We start from the raw sequence: 13622 nt of genomic DNA, 5'->3' as shown, positions 1-13622 counted from the left end.
AAAAAAAAAAAAAAAAAAAAAAACCCAAACCCAGCAGGCATATGAAAAGTTGTGATCTGCAAAAAATCCATATAGTTAAAAGTACAAATACTTCAGTAAAAATAAAAAAGATTAAAAGCAGAGCAGGAAATGGCAAAGAGTTTCAGTCGGGTTGAAAATACAGACAAATAATAATGGAGAGTACAAAATTCAATGAAAACTTTATAAACTTCAAGAATTCAGCATAATAAAGAAGGCAACTTGAAACAAAGAAATCCCAAGTGTCAGGCACAGCTTTATTGTTGGACATTAATGTTAAAATTGTAAACACTGATGTCAAAAGGCAACTTCATGTAATCACATTAGTGGGAGATAGGAACTGGTGGGGCTTTTCCCAGCAGATTTCCCCAGGGACTAACTCTTAGCTCAATATTATTTAATATTTTATCTATGTTCTAGATGCTCATGTGAAAATTTCTGTAGATGACAAACAGATGGGATAGCAGTACATGATCAGAAATTAGTTTTACATAAGAAGCTGGGTTTGGGAATGGGGTTTTTTTGTTGTTGCTTTGGCTTTTGGATTTGGGTTTTTTTGAAAGATCACAATACAGACAAATTGATTCAAGCATAACTAAACACAAAGAAATCCTTCTGGGAACCAAGAAGACTTCAACAAAGAATTGGAAACCAAAGCATTACAAATTCTTGTCTGTCATAGAGGTCTCGATTCCACTGATCTTTGCTTGGGAGCAAAAGCTTAGTTTCATGGGTGCTTCATATTAACACACTTATTGAGCCAAAGTATTTGAATATGGCATTAAAAATAATTTAAAAACCTGTAAAGACCATGTGATATGAAGCATAGTGACCAGTCAAACAGCATCAGTTAAATTTTCAATAGTTTGCAAAGACAAGACAGCAAATGCTCTTTGGAAGCCAGTGCCTTTGTAAATCCACTCTACACTGGAAATTTATTCTTCTAAACAATATTTAGGCTCTTCAGCTGTAAGTTTTAAGATTAATCTAGAAGTAGAGAACAGGAAGATGGCTAAGCTCCCTTTATTTGTTCCCATTTTTACAGTCAAATAATAGATGTATTCTTGAAAGTTTCTGTCACTCATAAAACCCACATCAAATACTGCTAAAAAACCCCAAACTCACAGGCAAGGCAGGTCAATAATGTCTCTCTATATATAATGGGCATTCACAGCCTGATCCTGCCTGTCTAGGGACAAGTGATGACCTGAGCCAGCAACCAAAGCCACAAACACAGATTCTACCTCATATGACAACTGTCCTTGACTATGTTTAATTACCTATTGAATAATCCTTTCAGTCTCACAGGACAGAGACTTGTTCAGCCTTTGTGTTCAGAGATGCTGCTGAGTGGCTTTTTATTATTGTTATTATTGTTATTTCTCTGAAAGAATCCCAGGAGAAGTTGTCTCACTTTCATAGGAGGTCTGGGTCCTCCATCTTCCACAAGCCTTTGTTGGCATCTTTGTCCTTGATTTCAGTGCTCCTTTATATCTGAGACCTCTGAACCAAAGATATGAATAACTTTCATAGATATAATAAGTTCCTTGAAGTTTGTTAGAATTAATACAATAGACTTCCCTCCTGCTACATCTTTGCATTATGCTGCCACTTCAAACACAGCGCACTTAGCTTCTTCTGGAAGACTTCAGATGTCAAGGCTGTGAGGGTCCTCTTGGAGCAGCTACAATAAAAGCCTCATTTCAAATACATACTTTTAAACAACATCTTTACAGAAAAGACTCCCATAAAAATAATAACAAAAAAATAGGTTTTCATTGTGAATTAATAAATGTATTGCAGCGCGACAGGTTCATCTATATTGAAGAGAGGAAAATATTTGGTATCCTACACAGGAACTCAGAAAGAACCAACTTAGTTCAATACTTCTGAGAAGACATAAAAGCATCATCCCACATCTGTGTATGCAACAAAGAAAACAAACCTCTGAGTGAAATTAAAGATTAAAGAAATGTAATTTAAAAGAAAAATGGAAATCAGACACAGGAAGAGCTGTTTGTACAGTGCCAAGCCAGCATGAAATGTATCAGTAACAGTTATGAAGACCTGCCCAAAATTTTTAATCTCAGGCACCAAACATGCAAAGACTGACGGGTTTTTCACTTTGCTTATGGAAAATTCTCTCACATATAAACATCCCAGTTCTGCTGAGCTCAGTGGGCTTGTGCACTCTGTATTTACAGTCTTATAGGGCTGATCTGCTGTGGAAGGATTTCTTCCCCAGGATAGAAGGAACTCTCCAGCTGCAAGCAAGAAGCAGGGAAGGCTGGGCAGGTACCAGGCAAGACCCATCCTAATCTGCCCCAGCCTTTGCTGTGGTTCTGTGCCAGATGGTTTCTCAGTTCCCATGGTCAAGGAGAGAAAAACTGGGGTGGGCAGGGCTCAGTCAGCAGAGGGTGAAGGTTCCTGGCCTGGCTGTGCCCAAGCCTGCACAGGACAGAGCTCCACGGGCAGAGGGTAGGCTGGCAGCAGAAGGGGCCAAGAGCAGAAACTCGGCAATGAAAGACTCGTCAGAGATTAAAAACCTGCTGAGAGGGGCAGGGAGTGAACATCCCATGGGGACAACACTGTGGATGAGAGGGGCAGCTCAGAGCTTGCAATACTCCCCCCAAAAACATGGCTGGGTTGACTTAAGAATTGAAAGAAAAGATCTGCACACAGGAAGAGACTTAATGGACAAGGGCAGAGAGCGCTTAAATATTTAAGAATGCTCTTCAACGCTTTGAATTCTAATTAAGATAATTAAGTATTCTAGCTGACATTCTAATAAAGCTTTTTGAATTCAAAGAGCCATTCTCATTTTCTTTTGTTAGCTCTCTGCAGTGAGAGGTTCAGGTGTACCCACCTCAAAGCACCACCAGCATCCTCCAGGTCTATTCAGCTCCTAGTTAGGAGAGAAAGGAAGCAGACAGTGACTGAAAAAACAATGCCTTGAGCCAAAAATAAGTCCGAAAGGTCAGACTACACTTATCACAAAATGATCAGATGGAAAATATTTGAGAAATTCTGTTCAGCACAACAAAGTGCAGTTACAAAGACACCTCAGGAATTAAATGTTGCAGAGCAGGGGAGGCACTTTAAATCTTATTAGGCTGACAAGCATTTATTATTTTTTCACAGCAAAGGCGAAAAAGCAGGAGGAATTTCTCCCTAAGCATCCCCATCATTAACACAGGAGATAAAAATAAAAGGGCTGCAGGTTTTTCGTATAAACACCACTATCAATGAAGTGTCAGACAGAAGATGCAGGCTGAGGAGGTTTTATAAAGTAGCTCAGCTATGCTAACAGTAAAACTAAGCATCTGTTAGATGCCAAGGATATAAAGAGAGTTCTTTTCCTTTCTAAGTGACATGGACATTGGCTCCTCAAATTCTGTGAAGAACAGTGAGTACTAAGTCACTTGAGAGGTTGGACACAACTCTTTGGCCTGCTCCAGTAATTTAAAATAATTAAATGCAATTCCCTCACAGGAGCACCATCATGGAGAGTGCTCCTTCAGCACTGCATGAGCATTGTGGGTTTTTTTATGGCCAGAAACAATTCCAACCCCACAGCACTTGACTCCTACTCTATTGCTTAAAGAATTGCAAGACAGAAGTTCAGCCAGCTCACCTTCCTTTTCTGAAGATAAACCCCTTAAAAATTACTGATAAACCCCAAATGACCTCCACAGGTTATGGGTTAGGCTCACAGATGGAAACACAGTCCTTGGTTTAGCTCCAGAGACACCTACTGAGGTGGTCAACTTGTCAGCTAAGATTTTGCTGAGCCCTTCCAGCAGACAGTTCACACAAGGGTGAATCCTTCTGCATACAGTACTCAGTGGATATACCCAAGTTATCTTTTAAAAAGGCAAATCCAGTTCAACTCCCTTGTTAGCAGCTGACAAGTCTTTTCAAAGGTACAGCTAACTCTCCATCTTTGGATGGGTAGTTAAGTAATTTTCCTTTATTAATCCGATCCGAGGATAATTAGCAGTCATGAAGTTTGGCTTCCCTCCTACAAGCCCCATTAGTCCAGCTGGAAAGGAAATTTGAGATCTCAGCTTAGGGTCATTTTAATATCAGAACATGATTCACTTCTAAAAGGGGAGGTAGACAAGGGAGTCTGGCCTTCCAGTTAATAATAAAGTAATTATCAGGGCTGCAGAGAACCTTATTCTGGAACTCAAAGCCCTCTGTAAGAAACCACTTAAATGAACAGGGAAAAACATCACCTGACCAACCCTATTGAGTGTTACATGAAGGTTGTAATAAAAGTGATCTGCTTATGTGCCCAAAATCACACGTTCTGAAAGCATTTCAAAGCCTTTCAGACATAACATTTACAATGATAAATGTGTGCCCAGCATGACACCCCACCCAGTCATGGAAATCATGGGGTTTTATAATGGCATTTAAAGAGCAGAACTATTTTGTTCCTTGCCTGAAGTTCGCTACCAGAACTTTTCTCTGTGTGAGGCAGACAGAGCTGCAGAACTCCAGCAGGTCAAGTCCACAGATGTTTAAGTCCAGAATTCATGATTTTTGCCTCTCCTTTAGCATTTGGCATAATTCGGACAGAGCAGGGAGGACCAGGAGATGTGAAAACTGAATATATTCCTAAGCTTGGTCTCAAACCAAATAAACCCTGCAACCATCACCCAGGAGGGGCCACGAATACTTAAGAGCAGACAAGGGGTTCATTTCTTCCCCTGTCAGACTTCGTATGCCCAACAGAAACTGAGCACACCAGGAAAGCAATGGGAGCAGGCAGAATGGATGCTCCCCACCTGGATGCACCGGCATGGCAAAGACCACAACAGAGGTAAATGCTGCAGTTTTACAAATTACACAGCAAAATCACAATGTGCAGCATCAAAAAAGTGGAGGTATAGCTCTGCACAACTCCAGCAGCCACAAATTACTTTCTATAGCTGTCAGTGTACTCATTCTATGGCAAGGAGAGACTGTTCCTTCTGTAGTCACTGTATGTGGTGAAATATTTACAAAGTTCTGTGCTCAGCCATCCAATAAAGGCTGGCTTGCTCCTTTGTGCTGACCAGCATCAAATTGTCAAATCATGGACACAACCTCCCACACAAGCCAGGTATCACTGGGGGAAAGAGCTCAGCACAGCCACTGATCATCCCAGCCCTTCCAATTAACGGGGTAATAAAAAAGCACCTCTATCACTTATGATGATACAGGTGCTGCTCACAGCACAACCACCAGATAGGCCTTTCTAAAGTGCTTGTGATTGGCTTTTACACTCGTAATTTCTGGTTTATGATCTCCAAATCATGTACTTGTCCCTTTTTCAGTGTTTTCTCCAAAGCAAAGTGACAGCACTGCAACTTGCAGCCAGCCTTTGAGATGGACTGGAGAATGCAATGAATTGACACAGAGCATGAAGCTCCTGACAGGCTGACATGAGAACTGAAAGAAAACTCATTCACTGGAGAAGCAAACAAGTGGACATCTCTACTGGAACTGAAAAAACTCTGATGGAAAAATCTGACACTGTAAAACCTAGGGAACAAAAAGGGACAGCACTGTGAACAAATGAACAAATGAAGGATATTCAACATCTTGAGCATTATTTGACATCAAAGAAAGATCTTCTAATGCAGTCACTCTGGAGACTGAAAGGTTGATAGGGTGAGTTGGTTCTAAGGAATACTGAGGCCAAGAGGGCTGTTTTAAAACCACTTTAATATAAACACAGTACCCAGTTTGCTTGAGTAACGAATTTCCTTCCATGATCCTGTGAAACTTCAGAAGAAAACCCAGGTGTTGCTAGAAACAGGCTTTGTACTGAACTCCACTCCCAAAGGTTTAAGGCAGTTAAGCATCACCATGTTTGAACTAGCCCTTCTGCTGCAGAGTTGTGTGAGTTTTACTATAAAACACACACTGCTGCTGGGTTCAAGGGGGGCCTTCCGCCAGTAAAACTCTTCCACCTACCTGGGCTGCAAAACCCCAGTTTTCATAGCTGGGTGCCAACATGCCTGAAAATACAATCCAATCCACCTGATGGTAGGTAGCACTGGAGATGACTACCTAAGGTGTCATTCCCAGATCTGAGTTTTCCTTGGGGAAATATGGGAACAGGGAAGCTTAAAATGAAAGCAAAGATCAGATGAAGTAATCTAACAGACCTTTTGTTACTGAAAAAACCCAAGTGAGATCTGTTTTTTCCTAAGGGACAATAGCACAAATTATTCTAAAAGATACTGTTGAACTTGCAAATACAATTAAAGTGGATGGTTTGAACCAAAAGCCAACTTAAGTTCTCCTAATTAAGGAGAGGTGCTCAGGCACCCCCTGTTCTCAGGCCAGGCTTCAATTCTTTGCCTCATTTCCAGCAGAAAAATCTGACAAAAGCAATGTATTGCCAGGAAACAAGGGGTTATTTACTTAACCAAATCAAACATTTTGGAGCTACAGCTGACCTCCTGCCAGTCTAAGCTGGCATGTTTCTGTGGCAGAACACAGCATTTTGCAAAAAAACGCTTCCTTGGCCTGTGTGTAATATGGCTTTTGGTGCTTGACTCCAAGCAGAAGCAACCTCAGCCTTCAGATTGTAGAGGCTTGTAGAAGAGCCTCCACCCTACAGCATCCTCCACCAATGGCCAAATTAAATTGCTTTCTGTCAGGAATAAACCTTACTGGAGAATTTCTGACCAACTGCAATACTGAGAATATAATTTTTTTTTCCCCCTTAATTTGCACATATAATCTACAAAGAAAAGCTGAAGAGGCAAGCAATAACCTCTGATATAAACAGCAGAAACAGCAGCAAAAAGGCATCACAAAGGCTCTGAAAAACACATGTTGGCACACTATCAGAGAAAGAAGACAGAAGAATCACATCATGCACAGCTCACCTTGACAAGGCTGACAATAAAATCAGCAAAACAAACAAAAAAAAAGGAGGAAAAGTCAGAACAAGATATCTTTGTTTTCTGATTATTCACTCTAAAGGTACCATTGATTTTCTACTAACATATTAACTCCATAAGCACGAAGAAAAGCAGTTGGTGCGAGCAGAGAGAATCAAATCACTCAGGAGAGGGGCCTACGTGTTCCCTGCTGTAGTAAGAAGTTCTCTTGGCATGAAGAACCCAGAAAATGGTGTCTTCCTCCAGATCTGGCAACCACTTACAGGCTAGTCTGAAATGACTGCAATTGTATTTCCAATTTCAATTGTTGGCCTAGGCATCTCCTCATTGCAACTCTGCCACTAAAAGCATTTGGACTGTCTTAATATTACCCAAAAGAAAAAAGAAACTGCAGAAAATTATGCAGTAGCTTCATGCCATCTAAAGAGGAGCCTGAATGATACTTGGTTAAGCAGCTGTTAAACTGTAACTATGCTACGTGTACAGAACTTTACAAAAATGCAGTATTTAAAGGACTACAAAAAAGATTATATTTTCCTCTCACTGAAGTATTGAAAGTGGAATGTTCTCTGTTGGAAATGAAGTGGTGGGCGTTTGATGGCATATTTTAAATAGTATTCTTCTTTGTGCATGCAGTGTAATGCTACCCAAGGGGGAGATTAAAAAAAAAGTCTGCAATTTGCAAGTCCATTTCAAAGTCATATTGAGGATGATGTGAAATTCAGGATAGGATTCTTGAGAAAAATCTCCCTGGAAAATGTGTATGTACCTCAGGGAAGCTTTGGATTTGCTTCCCCACACTGGAAGGCTGTTCTGTCTTTTGACATTTCAATGTTGTTTACTGTTTGCATCTAATTTTGGAATTATTCTGTGGTTTATTACAATGGTGTATCTTTGACTAGCAATAAGATACTTCTCTTCTGCATCCTCCATGATTTCTAAAAATCTCTCACTATTTGTCTTGAAACTTCTACTGGTAGTGAGAACAGAACAGTTACTTTTACAACAAGGGATTCATCCTGCTGACAGATATAACAGAGGTAACTGGCCATCTTGGCCCTGAGAAAAACAGGCATGTCCACACAAGTCTGATCATTTTGAAGCTTTAAGGCTTTAGGAAGTCGTCAACAGGATTAGGAGGGAATATTCTCCTTAATAGACTTCTGGCTAAACAGGTTTTCTCTTTCCTCAGTGCTGCCTTCCCTAAAGCATTACAGACTGGCCACAGATGGATCTGGGGAGAAGGAAAGGTAATTTTCCTGAGGTCAGATTCTCTTCCTTAGGTCCCCAAGCAAGTGGGTGTTTAGATTCCGATTCATCACCAAATCTGATGCCAGAATCTTCCTCTGCATCAGCTGAGGAAGAAGGAGCAGGGATGGCTTCTGTCTTCACTTGCAGTGCATGAACATGTCCTGGTTATACAGGTAAGCAAGCAGCTGGATCATGCAATCACATCCCACTCACCAAAACGGTTAAGAGCACCATGATCCTTCCTGTCCTTCTTCCATGGCCACAACAATTTGCACTGCACAAGACTGAAACACTTCAGTCCAGCACTGAGGTCATTAGATCCAATCTAGCACAGCATCTGAGTGAAAGGAAAAACAACCACAGAAGACCACAACATATACTCAAGGTCCTTTCTTTTCCTCTTAAATCCTAATTAGCTTAATTTCACTAAATTTTTGCCATACAGAAGTTAGACATGTCTCCTTACTTAGTCTTCTGTGTTCTTCTGTGTTAATTCTCCAAATCCCTATGCTGAATTTGTCTCACCAACCACAAGGAAAGCCGTGACAACTAACTTGGACAAGAAACCTACAGTTTATACACCTCAAAGCAGAGATCTTGGAAAATTATGAAACCATATGAAGAAAAAAAAGGTCTCAAGTATTTTATGTTGATACTTACCACTCCACTGTCTTCAGATCAAAGAAAACAGTGACAGCAAAGCTCTTATGAGGATATCTAATCCATGACACTGAGATGATTCCCTCCATCAGCAAGGCACTGGCACAGCTGTGTCTCACTTCACTCTCCATCAAGTGGGTTTTGTTACTGGTATGAATGACAGACTCAAGTCTGGCTGTACCTTGAGCCTGGTTTGTCCAGTTAAATGAAAATAAAAATAAAAATGTATTTTGTACTACGAACAGATGACACATGGTCGGGTTGTCTTTTTTTAAAAAAAAAAACTCAACAACATCCTCCAAACAAGTGAGAGATGGAAGCCACAGTCAGACTATTATTTTGCACCTTGATCAATGCAACTTTGCAAATTCCTCATGCCAATAATTCTCTTTCAAACTGATATTGGGTGAGATTATTAGAACAAAAAAACCCAGTAAATTATGATCATAGTTTATGCTCCTAGCTTTTGCAAATGATAGGCTAAGGTTTAGCAGTGTAATAAACTACAATCAATGATCTTGCCACTTCTGCAATAATGCAAAAGCACTATATAGATTGTATCCAGACTGCTCAGTATAAAAATAAACATGTACAAATTAAATAGGCTACATCATATATATACATGATTCATTTATGAAAAGCAATTATTTGTGCTGAGAATAGAAAAAGTCCAGTTTGGAGCTAATCAAATAATTAAGAATAAAGACAAAACAACATAAGCTTAATTATTATTATTTTAACATGTTAAAAATACAGTCACATCAAAATAGGGTACACAGTTATAAAACTGTTGCAGATGAAATAAGAAAATAGTGTGTATATATTTTATATATAAAAATCTACAGTATTTACTAATGCTGATACATATTTTGGAGCCTCATGTTGTTTGCACAAATAAATTGTACAGCCTCGTTATGAATTACAGAACCATCATTAAACACTGAGATTATTACACTTAGCCACAATATTATATACATACATTTCTAAGCTGCTGTAAGCAATCAGAACTAAAGTAAGCCCAAGTCATATTTATCTTCACAATTTTAGTTCAGGATTTCAGTGTAGTGCTTGGCTACAGTTACTTCACTGCCATTTGCAATTTTTAAACCATAAAATTGCCCAGTTATTAAAAATTACATCAGACACGTTATATACACAAAAAATAAAGTTTTGAAACAAACTAAGTGAATGTTACTTCCACTTGTAAAAATTGTTTTACTTCTGTACCTTAAAACTTACAGAGCCAACCTGCAGCAATAATAGGCACTAAAGCTCATTCTTTAAAGGAAAAAAAAAAAAAATATCCATTTCTATGTTTTCAGTTAACAAACCTTACAAAACAAAAGGGAACAGGACAACCTTCCAAACCATACCAAACTGGCGTTGATACCAATGTTTAGTACTTCAGTATTAGAGAAATCTCTCAGTTCAGCACTCCAAGGACCTCTTCTGGAGAGACCCTCCTCTGCCTCAGCTCCCCGTGAGAGGTCAGCGCGTCCTGCAGCTCACAGGACTACATCCTACATGTGCCACTTCACCTGCTTTTAATTCCACCCCCAATTCACAGTCAAAGAAAGGACAACACAAAGTAGAAAAGGCTGCAAACACTAATTAGAATTACTTATATTAGCAGGAGTTTAAGGTTCCTGTTAACAACAGTCAGCGTCATTTTAGTGTAAAACACCGCGCAGTGCGAGCAGCCCGACACCACAGCAGCACAGGGCCCAGCACAGACACGAACCCGCCGGCAATTTGGGGGGGAAAAGGGCAAAAACACAACAGAATCCACTCGACAAAGCTTAAGAGAGGGGACATTGCATACTCGCACAGCTTGGGGAATATCAAGCCTGGAGCAAAGCTCAGACTCCTGCATGCACTTCACAGAGGTGTCAAGGAGCTGTGCAATTCTCTGATACCTGTGAGATTTGGCCCTGCAACCAGTTTTAGTCTGACAGCACAGCATGGCAAAAAGTGAAGGGCGCAGCACCATTTCTGTATCTGGCATTAGTCTCACTGTGCTCCAGTATTTTGCATATAGAATGACATTCTGAAGGTAGATTTGGGTGAGAAGGTACAAGTTCTCCACTTTCGATGCACCTTAAAAACCCCTAAACACTGCCCTGAATTTAAGCACCATTTCTTAGCCAGATTAGAGAGACATTTTTGGCTTTCTGCTTTTGCCTGCCTGCTCCTTCCTGGTGAGGAAAATGACAAACAGTAGTCAAAGGAGAGGAAATTAACTCTCACATATGATTAAATTAATAATCCCAAAGCATCTCTCCTGCCCAGAACAGATACTGGGATGCTGAGGCAGCTGTATAAAAATGACAGAAATTCCCATTCAAAATGAATGGCTTCTCAAATAAATTACAAAGAAAAATTAATATGAAATAAAAGTACTTCACGAGCTTTGCCCAAAGTTAAATGCATTTACATTTAAACTCTTTAGCTCTTTTCCATATGAGTTTGTGTACTGTAAGTGCACACTCACACAGGCGCACACACACAATCCATACAGTGCATTAACAATGTCAGTCAAAATAAAACTTTTCAGCGTGTTACAGATTTTAGGCAGAAGGATTGTAACACAAGTTATTTAAATGTAAGGAGCGATGACAGCATGAACCACATGACATATATGAGCTTATTGCTATGTCTATGTGCATTAGATCACTTCCAGTAGCTTCCATGCAAGTCCAAGAACTCCACCAGCCTTCAACCAAAGTCTGAAACATCTCTGAAATAGTGTCATTATTTTTGAACTGACATGAACCATCCACATTTCAGAGAACTGAGGTGGTAACACAGTACTGTTCAACTGGTTTTGGTTCTTGCCATTTTACTAAGCTCAGCCAGATTCTCAGAGAAGCACAGATTCATGCATAGACAATCCATCAGTTCTGTTCCGATAGTGTTGGGCTTGAGCTGACGGGCTGGAATATTGGTACTGTGGGGAACCATTCTCTTCAAAGGCTGGGGAAGTCCTGTATCTTACTGGATTATCCACAGAAACAGCAGGAAGACTGTGGTCTTGTAAAGGTGTTGACTGAAAATGCTGGTATTTCTGGAAATTATCCAAGTGGCCTTTGTTAAGGTCTTGGCTCCAGGGCTGCCTGTAGAGTTCGTGTCTGTAGACGAAGGTGGCGTCTGGCCACTTTCTCTCCTCTGGTAAATAATCTGCTGGAGGGATTATGAACTTGACACCTGGGGAGGACCTCGAGTTGCTGGTATAAGCATCGACAGGAGCAACTTCTGTCTGAGCAGGGGCTGGTGAAAGAGGATTTTGGCGACTGGCAGGATAGGAATTCATTTGCAGTTTATTTGGGGAATAATCGACTGATATAAAAGGAGGGTATGGCCTTCCAGAGGGGCTGGGTCGATTCCCGTGGTAATGCAGAGGTGCAGAACTTGTACTGCCTATATTGGAAACATGCTTTGGAGAATTCCCATAGTAAGTAGGGGGATTACTATAACCTGGCAGTGGCTGTTTTACATTCAGTCCATGAGGTGGGCCATCAGACTGAGATGCGTATTTTGGAGATCTGGGTTGTGAAGTGAAGGTGTAATTATTGGGTATTTTTAAAGGAGCTGGTATTTTTTCTATTTGCTTTCTTGGACTGTTAGAAAATGCTACCTGCCTAGGACTCTGTGGATGAACTCTCTCAAGCATCTCTTCAACAACATTCTCATTCTCAGTTTCATCATCTGAAACATTGTCGTACTGAGATGCATTAGACCCTCGCTTACCTTCATCAGCATCCAAAACCCTCACCTTTTGCTTTACATTCAAAGGCTGCATTTCTCCAGGACTTGGTGGTGGGCCCAAAACCAAATGGTTTACTGGCTTCCCTTTCACCTCTGCAGTAAGTTGCATTGTCTTTTCCATTATTTTGATATCAGACGGTTTATTCCACTTAGGTACAAATTCCCTTCTTGTATTGGAAGTAGCATTAGAATTTTGATTAGCAGCTGCATTATTGTATAGAGTCGAATTGTCTGGCTCTGTTGGTGGAGGCTTTTTTCTGGTATCTACCTCACTCTTAGGCAAACTGTTTTGTGTCTCTATTGGTTGAATCTTTTGCTGTTTTAAGGAAGGTTTCTTTTCCACAGAAATGTTTCTTTTTCGGTCATTTGGTGAACTTTCTGGTTCTTCTTCTGTGGATGGTCTTCTCTCTGTCCTTCTTGCTGCTTGTGTACCAGTACTGTTCTGTCCATTAAGCACTGGAGTGGAGTTAAGCACAGAAGGCTGAGGTCCTGATGGAATCTGCCCCAATGGCTTCTTTGGAAATTCATCTTCTTTACCTAAAACAAGAACAATAATAACATAAATTCACCTTTGCGCAGAAGCCTTCTTTGACCTTTTGGTCATGTAAGCAAAAATAACTACAACTTAACTGGGCCTCTCTCTGGGTCACCATTCTGCTGGACACCTCAAAGGTTCTTCTGTACACTGACATCAAACAGAGATTTTCTTTAACCTCTTATCCCAACCAGTTTTTCCTTCCTACAGCTCATGCAATCTTACCAAGCTTTTGCTCTGTCATGACACTGCTGAAAAAACCCCCATTTTTCTAGATGACATGCTGGTTACAATACCTACTCTGTATGGAAGCCTCCTCACACTGTCACATTAAGCAAACTACTTTGTCCACTTTAAAAATCCTTCCCAATATCCCTCTCCCAACTGACTGTTCTCCATTCATTCATCTTTTCATGTTCACCTCTAGCAAGCTACACTATCAGCTCCTCCCTCACATGCACAAAGTTCCCAGATGACATCTTTGAACT

The 13622-nt window shown here is 40.4% G+C and overlaps 1 protein-coding gene and 1 long non-coding RNA gene across 4 annotated transcripts in view; one reads left to right on the top strand and one right to left on the bottom strand.

The window, feature by feature from the left end:
- The window catches only part of LOC108448192, a 14457-nt gene extending 4626 nt beyond the window's left edge, over positions 1-9831 (top strand). The window contains exon 2 of the long non-coding RNA XR_001863986.1: positions 5343-9831. This is a non-coding gene — a long non-coding RNA (uncharacterized LOC108448192). The remainder of the gene's footprint in view (positions 1-5342) is intronic.
- Positions 9551-13622, bottom strand: part of USP6NL (USP6 N-terminal like) — a 110498-nt gene continuing 106426 nt past the window's right edge. For all 3 annotated transcript variants that reach the window (XM_008638381.2, XM_017740389.1, XM_008638380.2), the window contains one exon: positions 9551-13136. In XM_008638381.2, the coding sequence (XP_008636603.1) occupies positions 11695-13136 (1442 nt within the window). In that variant the 3' untranslated portion in view covers positions 9551-11694. The remainder of the gene's footprint in view (positions 13137-13622) is intronic.

This window comes from Corvus brachyrhynchos, unplaced genomic scaffold (genome assembly GCF_000691975.1).
Source record: "Corvus brachyrhynchos isolate BGI_N302 unplaced genomic scaffold, ASM69197v1 scaffold307, whole genome shotgun sequence".
NCBI classification, from domain to species: Eukaryota; Metazoa; Chordata; class Aves; order Passeriformes; family Corvidae; genus Corvus; species Corvus brachyrhynchos.
The sequence above is the reverse complement of the archived record's forward strand: the minus strand, read 5'-3'. Positions and strand labels throughout refer to the sequence as shown.